Here is a 19,092-nt window from a genome sequence, read left to right on the forward strand (position 1 = left end):
CCAATTTAACAAAAACCAAATTCGCCGTCCTTGTAATCCCACTTAAATCTGACCGTTTTAACCCCTTTTTATATCTTTGTCTTATATGTGGGTCGAGTTTGGGTTTAGGTTCAGGTTAGGATTAAGAAAAACGTCCATAAAACCCGACATGATGCCCACATAATCATTCTAGTTTTTGCTTTTGGTCTCTCCGAGTAGATTTATTTATAACTTTTCACAACAGATATTTTTTGCGGCAGTTCATAGATCATTCCACAGCAAATCTGACTGACTGATTTGAAAATTTGAAAGGTGGAAAGTTTGACCAAGTTAGATTCACTTTGACCAAGTTTCTATTAATAGCAAACAGAAGTGTACCGGTCGGACAACGGCGGCTCACGATTGCACGTGAGTACGATGGGGAGCCAAATCAGGAAAGTTACGAGGGTAGTTATAGAATTCAAAGTTCAAACTTTGAAATATTTTTGTCTCCTTGTCTTCAATGTAGGACACTTGTGACATTAGTCTCATTCACTCCCTCTAGACCATATCCACTACCAAACAAGATGGCCATGTCCTCTCAGTTCAGGCGATAGAAGAATTTAATTATTATTTTATTTTTATTAATTATTTTTTAAAATAATAATGATCAAATTCTCATTTTTTTTTTCTTTTTTAAGGGTTCCAAACCGACCCCAAATGATCCAAGAGACTCCATCAAACTCATTCTCTCCACTTGCAGTGGTTAAAGAAGACTATCCATGGCTTCTTCGTTGAATCGTGAGATGGTCATATTATCTAGGCTTATCGACATGGATGTCCAAGACTTTGAATGTTGAATCTAACTATTCATGGCCGTCATAGGAGTAGAAATCAGCACAAACTTGTTTCCAAGTTCCATCACACACGTGCATTTGTTCTTTTCTTAAGTTTAGTTCAATTGACACCCAAACCCTAGATTCTTTATGTCATTCCTTCTTCAATAAAATCCAACAAATTAATGATCTTATTCTTTCTATTTTCTTTAAGACACCTAAAAATAATATTTATTTCCAAATTAAACATATATATATAGTAGTAATGTCAAAGTATTGAACAATCTACCTGACTTATTGTCATATGATATTTTCGTGTATGATTAGTAAAAGTTTCATAAGTATATGCTCTATTTCAACAAATCCTAATAAGGAGAAGAGGAATTCAAAATTTGTCTTTGAATTGTATAGAAACATGGTCCGTGCAACACGATTACTTGGGTGTATTCGCCTTTCATGATGTTGTTAGATAGTACCTTTGTCTCTATGAAAATACGCATGTTCCATTCCCCTGCTATATCGAAAAATTGTTGAAACCCTAATCTATTTCTTTTTCTTTTTCAAATGTACGATAAGGATAAAATATGGAGGAACAAGGGAGAGTATATCAAATATGTAATGTTTAATATATCTTGAATGGGATGGTGATGTTTGTGAAGTTGGGTCTAAAGCTTATCCGACAATGAATAAACCCAATATTTTGTACTCACTAATCTATGTGGGGCTATTTTTAACACTCCCCTTATGTGTAGATCATCTTTTGTGGTAAATGGAGGTCCACTTATGAACATTTATTCTGATACGACGTGAAATTGGGTCTAAAACCGTCTTAAGATTTTTGTACTTACTAGTCCATTTGAGACTATTCTTTAACAAGTTATCCATGCGAGATTATTTTTTTTATTTTTAAAATGAGATTTTATTTTTGTTGATGTTTTCAAATCGAAGGAAAAGGTGTAAATATAATAAATTCGAAAATAAAGTTATTAAAAAAAAGGAAAAAAAAAGAAAGAAAGAGAAAACGTGGATGTGTGTATCTCACTGCTCGAAAGAACAATCAGGCGTCGCGTTTTCGCTTCAAATTTCTGGCAGTTCCAATCACATATGGAGGTATGGACCGTTGGAGGGGCGTCTTGAGGGTCTCCATTAACTCCAACAAAGACGTCTTCTTCAAGGTGGCAGCTTCACTCTGCTTCTCTCCTTCCTCGAAAGCCCTATCGGTATGTTGCTATTCATTAATACCCTAATTTCTTGATTCGCCCCAATCTCCGTACGTTTGTTTTTAAATTGCTGATTTTTGTTGTTGTTTCTATTCCGTAATTTCATCCCACCAGTTACTTATCTAATTGCTGCCCGTGTAATTGTTATTGTTTTCGAAAGCCTTTGACGTTATGTACGTTTAATTTGATTCTGTTTCTGTTTTGATGGTACTGAAGTGAACTTCAAAATTTCTTGTTTCTGAAAAGTCAGGTTCCTTTTGTAAATGCTGTTTTCTTCAATGGCGATCGAGTGCAGGACACCGGGAACCCTGTAATTGAGAAGCTATCAGATGTGCAAAACATAGCTGACATTATTGTATCCAAGCTCGGTAGTTATGTAAATGCTTGGGTGGTTGAGGCTTCCACTTTCAATGGACCCTTTGCTGTTTATAAGGATTTTGTTCCCACCGTGAATTCACGGGGAGAACCTAGGTCTTATCATCCCGTTGGTTTTCCAGCTTCGACTTCCACTCTCTTGCTTCTGTTCAAATGCCTCGAAGAGGTACGAGTTATTGTTAATTTCTTATTTTTTTCTCCAGCACTCATGCTATTCCCGCTGAGATTTGTTTGTTTGAGGCAGAATTATGTGTTTTCTCAATCCCCATTTGTTTCATTATTATGTTATTTTTGTGTTTGTAGTCAGTTTTGAACGTTAGGACCCCTTATATGATAAGATCAGTTAGTGAAGTGTCTATATATTTCCACTGTTTTCAACATTATGGTGATTACAAGATGCCTCTCGGCATTGTCTTGTGCATTGAGTGGCCTGAAGACATGTGGTTTGATTTAATTTTACATTGCATTTATATCTTCCGAGAAAAGAATGGTTTGCAGACTCGTAACATGTTTGATTAATTACCATCTTGAGAAGATTAGAGAGAGCTGGAGCTATATTAATTAGGTGCTGATATGGGAAAAGAAAAAGTTAAAAGGCTATGGACATTGCATGTGATAGGTGGAGTTCTAGCCAGAAAATATTGATCAGAGCTTCTCTTCAGGGTCCTCTATATGCAATGAGAAGCAGTCATTTACTGGTTATGGAATTGGAAGTTTATATAACTGTTTCTGTCAAAACTATTATTTCTGAGATTATCATAATTTGATTTATGTTAAACCAATTCATGAATAGGATCTTTCATCTTTGAGTAGCTGTTTCTATTACTCTTTTTTTTTTTTTTTCTGATTATCAGGTCAGGTGTATGATATCCAGGAAACCAGAGCCATCTCCAACAGACAAGCATTTTGATGCATCAAGATCAGGCACTAATTTCCCTAACACAGTTGTCCTTGGTTTTAGCAAAGGAGGAACTGTAGTTAATCAACTTCTTACTGAACTTGCCCATGCAAAAGCTCAACCTCCTGAGAAAACAACAGTGCAGACCAAGAACCAGAGAATGCCAGATTTTCTGAAAATTACCGAAGAAGGTCACATTTTCCCTTCCTCAGAGCATGCGTTTCTGGATAGCATTTCCGAGATTCACTATGTTGATGTTGGTCTCAACTGTCCTGGAGCATATTTGACTGAGAAATCCGTGATCAAGAAAATTGCTGAGAGGCTTTCCCATTGTTCGAAAGGACTCCGTTTAGTTTTACACGGAACTCCCAGGCAATGGAGTGACAAGAACCGGAGATGGATTCTTGACGAGAAAAACACATTGTTGCAGCTATTAGAAGAGGAAGCCTGTGCTAGTGGGGGGAAATTGCAGGTCTGTGAGCGATTCTATTTTGCTGATCGGCATCCCAATTTGCCAATGCACTTCGAAATAATAGAGAAGATGAATTTGAGTTGAGCCTTACATCTTTTTTTGTATGCAAGCAATCTGAACCATTCCAAGAGGCCATCATCTGCAAGTTACCTCTTTCTTCAATGCGAGCCTATATCCAGAAGGTGAAGCCTTCAGCAGATGTCAATCCTAGATGACTTCTTCAGCTGTGAAGACCCATGAACGTGTTTCATTCAAAGTCAGACTCAAATGTCCTCCCATGTTTGAGGTTTTGAAGAGTCAACCTGAGACCAGCACACAGCTTTCCTGTATCTGGGTCAACAGAGATTTAGCTGGAGACAACTTTCTAAGATGACTTTTCATTTGGAAATGTTGGGGAGACCCTCTTTGTGAGGGTCAAGCTTAATAGTTTGACTACTTGAACATGAGCTGGTTTAGTTTTCAAGAGAGCATAATGTTTTGAATTGTTCCTAGTAAATGGGAGAAGTTTTGCCCTAATGTTTTTTGTCCCATTAAAAATTAGTAAAATAAAATTAATATATATTTAAATATAATATTTTTATGCAAGATGGTTCCAAATTATATGGTGTGCATTTCACCTGTTTCAGAAAAAAAAAAATTAAACAAAAACTATAAATAATGGCAGAGCAAATAACTGAACCTGCGAAGGTCCCTCAGAGTTTGGACGGACGTGATTCTTTATTTTGCCTTCCGTTCTCTTCTTAGCTTTTCTAACGACAACCTTCCTCAGGCAACACTGATCAGGCCTTCTTCACCGAATCCATCCTCTGGAAACCAATAAAAATCCCCATCTCACGCCGTCGGCGACGTCACCAAACGCACTTCCTTCCTTTTGTCCGTTTGGGGGAGACGGAATCACAACAGTCGCGCAGAACTGCCTTCCCTTTCCGCAGTTACTTCCTCAAGAAATCTGGTCCTTTCCTTCTACCAGACTCGAGACTGCCACAAGTGGTGGCAGTGAGTATTATTTTAATCGATCATGGGTCGCCATGAAGGACCCGAAAAGTAAAAAGGACCACGAGTTCGGTTCAAATTTCAGGCCTCCGTTCGGACAACAATGAAAACGAAATGTGTCGAAACACCAGTTGTCGAACAATTTGGTTGTGGTGGGGCTGAGACGGGATTGGAATTGAATGGATCAATTTGAAAAGAACCAGGCTTGCTCGATGAATGTTCCCAGGTTTCTTTTCCGTGCGTGGGTTCTCCTTTGGCCCGCTTTTTTGGTTTCTGTTCGGGTAAAAATGGCGGTAATGGCGGCGGCGGCGCTGCAAGTGGGCGTGGGCGTGGGCGTGGGCGCCGGATGTCGACGGGGGTGAGGTGCATGCTTCTCGGACGTGCCTTGCAACTTGCATGGATAAGAGTTACCTTGCCTCACGTAAGCTTATTCGGACTGGACAAACTGGACCCTTAGGATCTGACTCGGGTCTCTGACATTCTCGGTTGAACCTTTCGAGTCACGAAACTTGCTCAGATTAGCTTGGTCCAAGCGTGTTTATCCGGTTCGAGTGATGTGAGCTGAGATAATTTTTGAAATTTAATCTTGTTAGGGGAAGGACCCGGGAAGCGGTGGCTTGTCCTGATCACCCTTCATTAAAGAATTGAAGTAGACAAAATACAGAAACAAACAAAGCGCGAGCCTTCTCCTGTCCATCCACGAACCAGACGAGAACCACCCTTGCCTGCCGCTTCTTCTCCTTCACCCTTAAATACCCAACCACACTCCCCTTCTTTCCACTCAAACAATCATTCCAACCGTTTATGCAATTCAATCTTTCCTCTCCCTTCTCTGCCCCTTTCTCTTCGTACTCTAATTTGACCGGGCGCTCGGGTCTCATGGCGACAACGGTCGACGAATTTTCTGCTCTTGATCTCATCAGAGAGCATCTTCTCGGCGATGTCGCCTCGCTCGAGGCTTTCCTTGAGGAATTTACGCCCAAGATTGTGACGAACGATTCTGCGTTTCAGTCAGAATCGTCAGGTTCCTCCTCCTGCTTTGAATCCGATCGGACGTCGCCGGAGTTTGACGCTTCTGATATTTACCAAAATACCCAAAACGCCTGTGTTTTCAATTTCGCGCCCTCTAATGGCCATGATATGAACACCCAGATTGACAATGGAGAAATGGATGAAAACGAGAATTTTAATATGTTTGGGTACGGAGTAAGAGAAGAAGCCTCGGCTTTTCAGGTTCAGTCGAAATTACCAGTAGTGTTTCCCGTTTCGAAGGTTAATAAAAAGGCCGGGAGTCCGGCGTCTCCTTCGAGCTTTTCGGAGCGCCGGCCCTCGCTGAAAATTTCCCTTCCGCAGCCCTCTGTCGTCCCCAAAGTCGAGTGGTGCGAGCCGTTGGAAGTGCAGGTGGGGGAACCGGAGGCCTTGGCGGATGCCTCCGAGAAGATTCACTACCGAGGCGTGAGGCAACGGCCGTGGGGGAAATTCGCGGCGGAGATTCGTGACCCTACCAGGAGAGGGTCTAGGGTGTGGCTCGGCACTTTCGATACTGCCATCGAAGCAGCGAAGGCCTACGACCGCGCTGCGTTTCGTATGAGGGGAAACAAAGCCATCCTCAACTTCCCTCTCGAGGCGGGAAAATATGACCCGCAAGCCAATCCCGGCCGGAAGAGGCGTCGTGAAAAGGAAACCGAAGTGATGGAAACATCGGAGAAGAAGTTGATTAAGACAGAGACGACGACAACGACGTCGCAACTGACTGCTCCGGCGGCGGAGACGACGATCGATTTCTATTCAACTTTACCGTTGACGCCGTCAAGCTGGATGAACATGGAACTCCCCGGAATCTTCAACGTCCCTCCGTTGTCGCCGCTATCCCCCCACCCTCCCATGGGATACCCGCAGCTGATGGTTACATAAGAATCTCCGGCGAATCTTCTTAGATTCCCGTTGCAGAACTTTGTACATACGGAGTTTCAGTAGTCGTATTGCCTCAGAAGGCCTACGTATACACTATTTCTTCATTTTTTTTTATTTTTGTTTTTGGTTTTGTTACTCTTTAACTAAAAAGAGTCCCTAAGTGGGCTTTTTTGTGCTAAAAAGTCCCTGAAATTTACTTTTTTCCGAGTATTTATTTTTTATTTTATTCTTTTATTTTGGATATTCAACTATGGACCATGGACTATTGAGATTCCCTTCAATAATGCAAATAAGGCCCTTTTAATAAAAAAATATTTTTTTATATTATTCTATTGATCCTTTTCCTACCCAGTCAGCCTCCAGCATGCGTTACTTGAAAATTCTCAAATTAACTAAAAATTAGTAAGAAATTAAATATAAAATTCTAAATAAAAATTGTAATTTTAATATTTTTGATAAAATAAAATTATATATGAATTTTGATTATAAAAGGAGAAACTGGCCAATGTCTCATTCATATAATGCACAAAAGTGGGATTGCTACATAGTGTTTTGATTCGTTGAGTCTATTTTAATTACATTTTGGAATAAGCTAGTCGATTCGTTCATATGGAAATTAGCTCTTTTGCTTCGACTCGTCAAAATCCTAATTTGGCACCACCCCCGATAGGGAGCCTAAAATTGTTATCGAACTCGAGCTTAATAATTTTAACCGAGTTCGAGCCGAGCTCAAGCTTCAACATACATTTAAAATTGTTCAAAAAATATATAAAATTGGGAATGACCTCTACTTAAAATTAGGCATAAAGGTGACATCGAATCCAACTGAGTTCGAACCTTGTTCAAGCCGAGCTTGATATAAATATTTTGAACTTGAGCTCGAGCCGACCCTAGCCTCGAACCTAAAATTGTAATCGAACTCGAGCCTGATAATTTTAAGTGAGTTTGAGCTCTACCCGAGTTCAAGCTTAACCTACATTTAATACTCTATATAAAATATATATCAAATAAATTATATATAAAATTATGCATACATTTTAAAAAAAGGATATATAGGGGAGGTTCAGGATTGAATTTCAATAATGGATTAAAACGCACCAATATTAATCTTTTTTACTCCAAATGTTGTCTAGCTTGTGTTTGTAATTTTTGAATCTAGCCATAAATTTACTATGGCCTCCTTAGTGCCCTTGGTAGAAACTTATATTCTAAGAAAAACTAGAAATGTTTCTCCTATGATACATATTTCCAAAAAAAACTTAAATAAAATCCTATTATTATTAGTGACTTATTAGAAAATTACAAGAAATATTTTAAAAAATTCTTAGGAAAGTTAAATGGACCTCTTATTGCCTCTTATAGGGAAATAAATAAAAATTAATAATCAATCTAATATATTACTATACTTATCGATAAATTTTTAATCAAATAAAATGTCAAACTCAAAATTGCAATAAAAATTGCCTCATGCTAAAAGTATTACAACATCAATTGTCAAATATTTATTCAAAAATTTTCTTGCCCATCTTGGCAAGAAAATCTTACTTAGAAAATTATATATTTTTTTAATAAGAATTTTTAATTAAAAAAATATTTATAAAAAATAGACACTAATAGTCCCTAGAAACTTATTTCTACTAAAATGTATTTTTAATTTATTCAATAGCCATCAGGAAGGAGAGTTTAAGGATTTTTTTTTCCACTTTATGATCTCGCACGTGCGGAATCATCTTCGCGTGCGTAGGGGGGTCGTTGGGGATAACGGCTGCGACGGAGGCGGTGACGAAAACAGAGGTAAAGACGAGGGGAGGAAGAAATCGAACGGTCAATGACAGAGGCGGTGACAACAGTGGATAGGAGGGGCTCGACTCGCTCCCGACTCAGCTCGTTAACGAGGCCAGTTCGCGAGTCGTCGAGCTGAAACTGGATTTGGTCAAACTCGACTCGTTAATTTAAACGTGCCAATTCCGGATCTCGAACTCGACTCAAATTCAAGAGATAGTGAATTGAACTGAGCCGGCACCGAGTCGAGCTGGAGCCCGCTCGCGAACCGGCGGGTTCGAAGCAACCCCTAACCCCCCATATGTAGAAGATAAGATTTCATAGCTGATAAGCGATCCCGCCTAAGTATCAAATCGAGATTCTCTGCGGTAAGCAAAGCTCCTTTAATGACTCTGTTTGCGGATGAGGGAACACTCCAGCGACCGAAATCGGTTGAAGAGTTGTTCTCTGGTCAAAGTCGCCACTGTTTCGTGAGAAGAACGAATCCGTTCAATAATTGCGACAGAGAGAGCTCTACCATGAATTCCTCAACTGCTGCCTGCGGTGCGTAGAATGAAGAGTTCCAAGACTCGATCGACGACTGATGTCAGAGGTATTTTTTTTATGATACGAGCTGCGGCTTTCCTCCTCGCATCGTCTTCTTCCTTCAGGTCTAGTTATTTCTTGATTGTTGTTTGTTCGTCGCCATCGTCATCTCCTGAGAATAGATCTGGTTCAGTTATTTTCAGCATGGGGGAGCATTTTAAATATAAGATGTTAGAAATTCATGATATGGTTGACAAAAGTATAAAATTATTCTTCTAGGACCTTCAAAAAATCTTCAAAGAAATTTTCTGGTAGCGTATCCATTCGCGAATTAGCTAATTCAAAAAGCTCACCATTTAAACAACTGAAAGAATTATTGTGCAAACAACAAAGCACAAAAGAGTCAACTATATTAGCATTAGAAATAAGAAGGTCATGAAGAAAAAGAGTTGATTCCTTTAGTAAGAGAGTTAAAACATTCAAAGTACAAAAGCCAAAAGGAGTTTATGGCCAAAACTCTAACTCATTGAACAAAGAAAATGGTCAAAATGTGTCGAATCTACGAAACACACTACAAGAAAATCTGCCTCTACCAACAAAACAAATTGCTAGCGAAATTAAATTCGTTGGCAGAATCACTTTCTGTCAGTAGATTTCACAATTTGTTGGCTAAAATTACTTTTTGTTAGTGAATATCACAATTCACTGGGAAATATCAAATTCCATAATCTTCTACCAGTGAATTAATGAAATTTGTTGGGAGGTCTTTGGGAGCAAGTACCCTCTCCGACCAGATTAAACAAATTCGATTTGAGTTCTTCTCCTTTTTCCTTTTTTCATTTTTTCATTTCCACCTATTTATATTTTTTCATTTTCCCCTCCTTTTTTTCCTTTTCCCACTTTTTCCTTGTGGAGGAGGAGAGTAAAATTGGGAAATTGGATTTCTCTCCTTTTTTCTTTTTTCCTTCTTCTCCTTTTGCCTTGTAGAAGAGAGCAGAGTTGGGAAATTGGATTTCTCCAATGAATTCCCCAAATTCACTTGGAAAGGTTCTTCCTTTTTTTTTCTTATTCTCTTTTTTTCCCTACTAGTATATGTTTTTTTTTTATATATATTGACACCGTGTTACTATGGTTTTATATTGAGATACGGAAGTGTTATGGAATGTCTTCCATCCTGTGAGGAGAAAATACCCAATGTGAAGGAGGAGGAATGAATGATCGTGTTATTAGGTTGGGTAGTCAAGGGAAGAGTCATATGACCATAAGTTTGACCAAACATAACTATACTAATAATGTCAACATAATCTCAGTATGATAAGATAATTCAATTTTAGACTTTGAAAATAAACATAATGTGAGTTTTGCAATAGGAAACTAAGACAAAGTGCAATCTAAAACTAATCATACAAGTAATAACATATAAATCTTTCAACATAATATGAAATGACAGTTCATAACATTGTGCATAACATATAAGATACTTGGTCAAACTTTAGCTTAAGTAGTTGGAAAGTTGTAATATGAGTTTTTTTTTTTTTTTGCAATATGGGTCTTTTTTGTAATATAGATCTTTCAAAAATATGATTGCTCATTCAAAAGATTGTAACATATATGCTAGTTTAGTGTAAAGTTTGAGATATTCATTCTTACAACATAATTGCACAAGTACTAAATATACTTGTATACTTCTTTGGACCATAAAAGATTTTCTAACTTACAAATCACTTTCAGGTTGGAGTATTGCGTGAAAATTGGCATGTCCAACGTGTATGAGTGAAACAAATTGTGCGATGAAGATATATAATGTTGTTAGATGAAAATAAATCTGAATATTTATTTCATGGGTCTACAATGTTAGTTTCTATAAACTTTTTTATTTCAAACATCATTAATGTTATTATTTTTTAGAAATAATATTATTGATGTTATACACATACTTCATATGCAAGTTCGTCTAATATCATGCCTCCTTGTCCACCTAGGTTAGCACCGGTCTCATGCCATGCATCATCCAAGGAGGTGGTTTCGATGGAGTCACCATCTAAGATGCAAGATATTGAGTTACTTGGCAAGGATGATCGTGTTCGAGAGACACAAAGTATGATAGTCAAATTGTCAATCCTTCATCCTCACAAGTGAGGCGATCATGAGGCCTGAGCAGGGGCTCCAGAGTTGATGAGTTGTTGAGAGAGTTTAGGATGATCGCGGTGGAGTTTCGAGATTCACAAATGAGACCATTAGGACTCCATAGTCCACTTTTCACTCATTGAGCGGGCCATATATTGAGGACTCATATGGAAGTGAAGGTGGAAAAGTTCAAAGACTACACCGAAGATCAGATAGCTTGGGCGTATGTTGATATTGAGGTGAATATTACAAATTACTCAATTAAATTTTCCTTTTACTTTTTCTACCTTACAAAGGTAAGTTTAATAACATTTTGTGTTATAGGAGAAGTTTGATGTTGGCTTGAATAATAATGCGACATCACGAGCTGTCATGTAGGCTACATTGGATGCTACATTTCGACAGTTCAGGACTATTATGCACGTCTGGTATAGAGAGTGTGGAGGTTACCCCATGACATTGTCTGCTCCTTATAGAGGGGTTTCCCTCAAGGGTTAGGAGTGGTTGTACGTGATTGAAGTGGCGAAGTTCCAGGTGATTAGATTTTTAGGAATTGCATTTTAAAATATCAATTATTTTTTATTTTACTAATGTCTAATTTTCATATGTAGAGACATTCCTGAGTAAATGTCGAAAATGTTTAAAAAAATATTTGACATACTACTTGCTTGAAGTCTTTTACGAACATCAGAGAGGAGATGGTATGTTTTTAACTTGGAGTATATTTTCTTTCAAATGTATTACTAAGTAAAATATTTACATTCATATGTCCTGCTAATGTGTAGGGTACAAATTGCTCTGATATTAAGTAATTTTGGATTACTCATCGGTCTGATTACGAGTGGACTCAAGTTGGGGTGGCACCAAGCCAAATTTGCTCACAAACTGTTCGAGATTGGCTAGAAAAAAGTTCGGCTCAGTTCAATTTTTACTTGAACTCAGCTTCAGCTCAAACTTGAATTAAGGCTCGTTAAGTATGACAAGCCAAACTCAAGATTTTTCAAGTTCAGCTTGTTAGCTCGTGAGCCGACTCGTTAGCATAGATTTTTTACAAAAATATGTTTTATTCTAATTGCTTTTATCAATTCCCTCTTTAGTTGGTTGATAGTTGCCCTTATTTACCTCAAACCTCAAAGATGATCAATCGTTCCCCTTTTGGGTCCTTCAACATCTAATGTTATTGTTTGTCAATGGAATAAACATTATTGATGGAGGTGTTTCTTCTTTCTTTTTGGTCTATTAAACTGGTTATTACACATTAGTATGTTCCATTACAAAGTGTTGGAATCCTCTCTAATAACTTGAAGTTCAATGGAACTAAGTTCATCATAATATTTATTTTTTTATTTTTTTTATTTTAAATGTAGGTTGGAGCTCGAACTCAGCTCAGACTCGATTAAAATTTTTGGACTCAAGCTCGTACTCGAGTTTGAAGTATTCAGACTAGGTCGAGCTCAAACATATGTAGGTTCGAGCTAGGCTCGGCTCGACTTGATGCCACCCCTAGACTCAAGGATATGAAGAACAATATTTAAATATAAATTTTTTATACATATAATATTTTATTTTAAGCAAAAATAATTATAACTTACTTATGTTATTTTTCATAGGAGGAGATGCAACGACTGGTATGAGAGGCATAGGAGGTTGGTGAGATTGTTGATGAGAGTGCCATTATGCAACGAGTTCGTGAAGCTTGGTCTGGCTACCTTAAGTGGTTGGGTTTGTCTCAACCACCTTTACCCATGGTTGCCCAACTATTTGCGTCTTAGATAATTACACGTATAGAGGAGGAGTTGCTGGAAAGTTAAAAGGTATTGCCCTAGACTCAGGGGCTATTGAGATATGTACAACATCATGTTGAGGAGTTAAACCATTGTACTGAGGAGCAAGAGAGAAAGACGAAAAACTTAGAGATGCAAATACAATGATTCTTTCAATAGATGTAGACTTAGAGCCAACCACCACCAAATCCTCCCTCTGAAGTGTATAAAAAAATTGAGATTTTATTATACATAGTTATTGTTATATATTTTTTGTATTTTATATTAAAAGATATATTTTTAATGAGTTCATTTATTGGATAATAAAAATAAATTTAAATTTAAAATTATTTTTTAAATGATTTAGTAGATTCCAAAAAAATTCCAAATTCAATGGCAAAAATTCAAATTCTTTAAAAGTACTTATTAAAATAATTTTGATTTCTACCAACAAATTTTGAATTTTGCAAGCAGAAGAGTTTCCCAATGAGTTAAAGATCTTTGGCAGACCACATCCTAAGAAATTTGGTATTCTCTAGCTGAAGGCCTTCCCAACAAATTTCATAAATACTTGGCAAAAATCTCTCCCAACGAAAACAAGCCAACTAAAAGCTCCTAGTGAAATTTTCATTGGGAGACATTTCTGATAGCAAAATTATAACTTATGCCAATGAACAATTTGATAGCAAAAGTCTTATTTCTTGTAGTGGCATGTTTTCAATGAAGGAAGGAGTCGGGCCCTTTTATAATAGAATTGTTAGATCAGGTGGATTTGATTGCAATGTGTAGCAAAAAAAAAAAAAGAGGAAAGAAGTTAATGTCATGAAAGGTATCAAGTACATGCATTACTATGCAAAAGCAAGCTTGAATTTTTTTAAAAAAGGAGTCAAACCCTAGCAATGGAATTAACCTCCTATAATAAAAATTTTAAAATTCCCAATGTTAGACCTCGATCAAGATCTTGTAGGTCTCCGACTACCATTGTTTAACAACTTACATTTTTTCAAAAAAGTTGAACTTATTTTTAACCTAGTTATGCAAAATACCAAAATGTCAATTGTCAATCTAATGACTAGTTTTTTTTTTTTTTTTTAACATTGGAAAGACTTATATTTAAGAATATCTTACCCAAACTTGTTTTCTACAAGCGGCCAAAGTAAAATTCTGAAGTGCTCTTGCTCCTATACTCAAATTTGAGGTTTGTCCATCTCAAGATTTCAAAGGATGTAAAAACTTAAAGATGCCCTCCTAGAGCTAAGTATTTTAGTGCTTGTTCTTTTAATATCATATTCGATTCAACATTTCCACCTTGAGTGCTTGTTGGAATGACTTCCATTCAAAACTAGTTTTTTACCCCTTTCGCTAAGCTTTTTATTTTCAAATCATATTATTCGTTCTTGCATGCTGATTTGTTGGTCCACTTGAAAGAGCTTTTACTTAGTATTAAAATTTTGGGTCAATCCTTTAGTAGGTAAGACTACTTCCTCGCCTCAATTAGATTGAGTGAAGCCGACCGTAACTGAAGAGGAAAGGATGTAAAGCCTTCTTTGCTACAATGTGGGTCAAAAGTCTTTGTGTAGGCTAATAGTGTTGAAAATCTCTTTGTAGGTCTAGGTCCGGTGTGCCAAGTAAGTTGTTGTTGAAAATTCGTGTAGGTCTATATCTGTGTAGCTTACTTAGCTACTGAAAATAACCTTGTGGGTCTAGGTTTCATGTCTAATTTATTGTTATAAATTTGCATACAGGTGAGCTATTGTAAGTTGGTTGTTATAGTTCATTGAGTGTAGCATCAGTCCATGTGTGGGCAACACTATAATTAGCCTTAGAGACAATTTGTTATAAGTGTCATTTGGTAACCCAACCTTAGAGCATTTCTAACTCTTATGTGAAAAATCTTTAGGAGTGAATTAGTAATCCGAAATACGATATTTGTGTGTTTGATTACTTGTGCATGAACTTTAATTGTAAACTTAGCATTACACATTGACTCAATTAAAAGTATAAACACACATAATGTGAAGTCCTTTAACAATTGGATGGGGTCGGGTTGAAGTGGGTCAGGTCGGTTTCCATTGAACCAACACTATTATGATCATGTGGCCCATGACAAATTACAATTAACACACTCCCCTGCTACTACATGCTCATAATTAGTACATGTGGGCAACACTATAATTAGCCTTAGAGACAATTTGTTATAAGTGTCATTTGGTAACCCAACCTTAGTGCATTTCTAACTCTTAGGTGAAAAATCCTTAGGAGTGAATTAGTAATCCGAAATACGATATGAACCACTATAAATTTTGTGTGTTTGATTACTTGTGCATGAACTTTAATTGTAAAATTAGCATTACACATTGACTCAATTAAAAGTATAAAAACACATTAATATGAAGTCCTTTAACAATTGGATGGGGTCGGGTTGAAGTGGGTCAGGTCGGTTTCCATTGAACCAACACTATTCTGACCATGTGGCCCGTGACAAATTACTATTAACACACTCCCCTGCTACTACATGCTCATTCTCTTTCACATTCTGGACACTTTCCCTTCTTCGGCCATTAATTCAGGCAACACAGGTTCGAAGAGGGCTAGAACGCAAGGACAAGTTAGACGTTGGAACCACAGGAAAAGGCAGTAACTCCCGGGCGCGATTCTGTTGAGTTCATGAAAACAAGCGCTTTCTAAATTGATTTCACATCTTGTACTCGTTCTCCTTCTCTGTTCACTCTCTTCACGCTCTTCAGAGCTTCTTATCATCTCATGCTCCCAGGCCGCGTACGCGTGCTTTGTGTTTCTGCATTTCGGTCATGTTTACTGCTCTCTTTCGAAGCTGTGCGCAGGGGGACACTCCGCCCGCTGCACTTCAGTTGAAACAGGTATTAGTAGCTATACATTTATTTCCTTCGTCTTCGTGCTTTCTTCTGTTACTCAGTAGCATATCTATTGTTAGTATCGGATTTGATATGCTGATTTTTGTGGTCAGTTCTCTATAATTTTTACAGTGCTAGGGCATGGAGATTTGTGGTTTGATTGTTTCCTTTTAACTTTTGTGGTATCTCAGTATTCAAACCCATGCAAGTTTATTTGGATGTCTTAACGGTCGGAATCTGTTGGTGCGTTCTCAATTTGTAGGAATTCTAAAGAGTTCTCAATTTAGCCTAGCTTTGGCTGCTAGTAGGATTCATTCGATTTAGGAAATTGTGGTTTCGCGCATCTATATTAATGAAGTCGGAGTGGATATTTTTTTTATTTATGTGGGCTGAGTAAATTTAGCAATGATAAACCGATGCAGAAGTTGGGGCGCTCGTGACTGTATGTTAAATAAAGGACATCTATATTTTGAATGTTATTTGCCAATTGCCATCCTATCACTGATAAGAACTGTGGTCTGGGGCTTCTGGGTTTCGCGGGGATACCCAGTTAAAACTTTTAACCATTTTTCAGAATTGAAGAACCGTCTCATCCAGGAGTTGACCTTCAACTGGCAGATTATGGTGATTCCACTTCAAAATGCATGCAAAAATCTTTTGACTTAATCATAGGCATCGTTTGTGTGGAAGATCTAGGTTGACCAAATTCCATATGTCCAGAACTTTGGGTTTGATTTATCTCTGATCAAGTAGTAAGGGTTGTGTCAGTCTTGGCGAACAAAATAATCTCCTTCCAACCTGCTCCCCTTTTCTGATTTGTTTTCTAGTTCAATTTAATTGGATAAAACTAGTTTGAAGAATTTTCTCATCTTTTCATATTCAAATTTTTTTGAATTGGTGAATGCATGAAGTGATTTGTTGGAACCAGTAAATTTTCTATTTGTTATCCATCTTATCATTTGTCTGTTGTCTATACTTCTGCAAGAAGACTTCGCAAGTCAATCTTATTCGACCCACTGCTTTTCTAGTTCTTTATACTTTGTCTAATTTAAACCATTGATTGTTCAAAGTCAAAACCCCTGTTGGACCTTAATATTTAATTTGAATCTGTATAAATTTCAATTCAGATTTAACAAGGAAAAATGTCACTTTTATGAGTAGAATAACTTGAATTAATAGGAGTTTGACTTAGCAATTACTTTGTCTTTAGTGCTTGTTTTTGTCAGACTCCATTTTTTTATGGTTGCATATTTAAAGTTTCAATGTTTTCTATATCTTTTATCACTGCTAGCGCTTATCAGTCTCTTGGGTCAATTCATTCTTAGACACTTTGGTTGGCACTAAATTTGAACTATTCAAAGAATAGAAATAATCTATTTATGAAAATTATTGTAGTTCTTCAACTGAACAGAATGGATGAGGAGCTTGCTAATTTACCAAGTATTGACATCTTTCTTGTTCCCCTTGATAATGTCGTTAACATTAAATTAATTACTTTTTAGCAAGTATTTGTGGCCAAAATTGAAATCTTAAATTCCATTATTATCTTTTTTTAAAAAGCCTTTATTGCTTGTACTTTGAACAATGAAATCTGACAAAGGGTTAAAGTCACTAATGCAGGCTTTTATTCATATCAGTGACTTCAATTTAAGTATCTGTGGCCAGTTTTAAAAGTTTTTTTTGAACTATGTGGTAAGATGTGTCTACTCTTGTTCAACTAACATTTCATTCAAATCGGTTTTACAAGTTAGGATATGGTTGAAGTTCTTGAAATATTTTTGGAAAATTCTACTCTTTGAAATTATATGTCAAGGTCTTATTATAGGTCCTATATTATTTGACATGCACTGAATCTTTACCTTGCAGACAATGAAAATGTTGGAGGAAAAGGAGAATGTCTTACAAAAGAAGATCTCAATAGAAAACGAGCGGTTCAAGGAATTCACAAAATCAAAAAACAAGCAATGTGTGATTCTGTTATGCCTGCAGTTATATTTATGCTTAGATCTCATATAGTCTTTTGCAAAATGTTTAAATGACCATCATGTTCTTATCCCTAAGTTTCTACTAATCTAGTGTCTTTTTTACAAAACCAGCTGCAGTGCAATGTTTGAAGAGGCGGAAGTTCTATGAGGACCAGCTACATTTAGTTGCCAGTTTCCAGACACGCGTTAATGATCAGGTATATCATCTAAATTTTTTATATTTTTTAAAATATGGAAGCTGCACTTTGCTATTCCTGTGCCTGTAATATTTTCATGAAAGTGCAGGAGGAAAAACTTCCAGAGACACGTGCAACACACTCTGGAGATCTAAAACAGATAAAAAGCAATCTAAAAGGCAGCTCTGGAAAAAACAAAGTAAGTTTCATGGGCCCACTTCCACTTCCTAGTGGTATCAGCATATTTGTAGTCCTTTTACACACATTTCATCTGAGCTGTGTTTCAGAGACGATGTTCCCTTACCGTTATCTGCTGTGAGTATTCAGTTGAATGAAACTTGAAAGTAATTTAAATGCATGTCAAGCTTTATTGAAGTGAATAGTAGTTTTTCTATTAAAATGTTACAACTGATTTGCATTTGTATCTGATTTAAAATGTTTTAAAGCCAAGCAACTTTATTCAAAATTCTCCCTGAAATCATGGTGCCTTGGAGTCAGCACTTTGGTGCCTTAAAGTCCTATGACTCAAATACGAAGAACACCCTGTATTTGATTCTTTTTGGTGAATCACTGAATAATTGGGTGGTGGTAGGAGCTTAAGAGTGTCAAATCATATACTATAACAACTTGTTACATAAAATTAGTATGAAACAGAGATCCAACCAATTCATTGAACTTCTAATTCCTATTTCCTTATCATCGGTCACTGAAATACTAGAATGTGACAATTCCTGTTTGGATTAGATTTTATGATGAGATATGTTCTTGTCATTTATCTCTGTTTGCAACAGCAGATCAGAAGCAGCAAAAGCTAAGTGCTTGCAGCATGTGTGGGTGCACTTTCGAACAGAGTAAGAGAACATGGAGGTCGGAAACATTAGGCTCAACGAGGTTTTTAGTGCTGCTTGTTTCCCTGTGTTGCTACTCTTGCAACCAATATTTTGTGTATATATATGATATAGTTTACTTATCTGGTGAAAATTATTTTCCAGATGAAGAGAAGGATGATTCTGACTCTGAGAATGTTGTGATTCTTTTCATGTGGTAACCAGTGTTTCTCTTGGAGTGGTGAATTGCATTATAATGTGAGTCCAGATGTACATTAATTTTTTTTAAGAGTAGAATGGTAACTACCCTGTAGTCAATCAAAAGAGGTTCAACGTTGTACAGAGAACCCAAATTGGACTTTGTTCTG

General features: G+C 36.9%; 3 protein-coding genes across 7 annotated transcripts; all 3 read left to right on the top strand.

Annotated features, from left to right (window-relative positions):
• Window positions 1-1,892: 1,892 nt before the first annotated feature.
• LOC137935005 (uncharacterized) lies at window positions 1,893-4,262 on the top strand. 2 transcript variants are annotated; one of them, XM_068779626.1, is made up of 4 exons: window positions 1,893-2,014; window positions 2,265-2,555; window positions 3,244-3,759; window positions 3,870-4,262. In XM_068779626.1, the coding sequence occupies exons 1-4, from the start codon at window positions 1,907-1,909 to the stop codon at window positions 3,972-3,974; spliced, it is 1,020 nt and encodes a 339-aa protein (XP_068635727.1). In that variant the 5' UTR covers window positions 1,893-1,906; the 3' UTR covers window positions 3,975-4,262. The 2 variants fall into 2 exon arrangements, with proteins under 2 accessions (XP_068635727.1, XP_068635728.1); XM_068779627.1 differs by having other exon boundaries at window positions 3,244-3,946.
• A 1,295-nt stretch (window positions 4,263-5,557) lies between these two features.
• On the top strand, window positions 5,558-6,909 carry LOC137934806 (ethylene-responsive transcription factor 5-like). The gene has a single exon (XM_068779343.1). The coding sequence runs from the start codon at window positions 5,632-5,634 to the stop codon at window positions 6,664-6,666; it is 1,035 nt and encodes a 344-aa protein (XP_068635444.1). The 5' UTR covers window positions 5,558-5,631; the 3' UTR covers window positions 6,667-6,909.
• An 8,495-nt stretch (window positions 6,910-15,404) lies between these two features.
• LOC137935149 (vacuolar protein sorting-associated protein 32 homolog 1-like) lies at window positions 15,405-19,046 on the top strand. 4 transcript variants are annotated; one of them, XR_011109232.1, is made up of 6 exons: window positions 15,405-15,742; window positions 17,603-17,702; window positions 17,833-17,918; window positions 18,007-18,096; window positions 18,689-18,788; window positions 18,890-19,046. XR_011109232.1 is itself a non-coding variant. In XM_068779818.1 (5 exons), the coding sequence occupies exons 1-5, from the start codon at window positions 15,674-15,676 to the stop codon at window positions 18,710-18,712; spliced, it is 369 nt and encodes a 122-aa protein (XP_068635919.1). In that variant the 5' UTR covers window positions 15,405-15,673; the 3' UTR covers window positions 18,713-19,046. The 4 variants fall into 4 exon arrangements, 2 of the variants coding, with proteins under 2 accessions (XP_068635919.1, XP_068635920.1); XR_011109233.1 differs by having other exon boundaries at window positions 18,689-18,764; XM_068779818.1 differs by having other exon boundaries at window positions 18,689-19,046.
• The last annotated feature ends 46 nt before the right edge of the window (window positions 19,047-19,092 follow it).

Source organism: Aristolochia californica, unplaced genomic scaffold (genome assembly GCF_029961685.1).
Source record: "Aristolochia californica isolate CCGP_79_NKW_82.1479 unplaced genomic scaffold, dmAriCali1.0.hap1 SCAF_6, whole genome shotgun sequence".
In the NCBI taxonomy this organism is placed as follows: Eukaryota; Viridiplantae; Streptophyta; class Magnoliopsida; order Piperales; family Aristolochiaceae; genus Aristolochia; species Aristolochia californica.

Excerpts from the sequence above, each read along its gene's own strand:
- LOC137935005 (XM_068779626.1), top strand. The coding sequence starts at position 1,907 with ATGGACCGTTGGAGGGGCGTCTTGAGGGTCTCCATTAACTCCAACAAA. Across the intron at positions 2,015-2,264 it reads CTTCCTCGAAAGCCCTATCG|GTTCCTTTTGTAAATGCTGT; the intron begins GTATGTTGCTAT and ends CTGAAAAGTCAG. Across the intron at positions 3,760-3,869 it reads CTAGTGGGGGGAAATTGCAG|CAATCTGAACCATTCCAAGA; the intron begins GTCTGTGAGCGA and ends TTTGTATGCAAG.
- LOC137934806 (XM_068779343.1), top strand. The coding sequence starts at position 5,632 with ATGGCGACAACGGTCGACGAATTTTCTGCTCTTGATCTCATCAGAGAG.
- LOC137935149 (XM_068779818.1), top strand. The coding sequence starts at position 15,674 with ATGTTTACTGCTCTCTTTCGAAGCTGTGCGCAGGGGGACACTCCGCCC. Across the intron at positions 17,919-18,006 it reads AGACACGCGTTAATGATCAG|GAGGAAAAACTTCCAGAGAC; the intron begins GTATATCATCTA and ends ATGAAAGTGCAG. Across the intron at positions 18,097-18,688 it reads GCAGCTCTGGAAAAAACAAA|CAGATCAGAAGCAGCAAAAG; the intron begins GTAAGTTTCATG and ends TGTTTGCAACAG.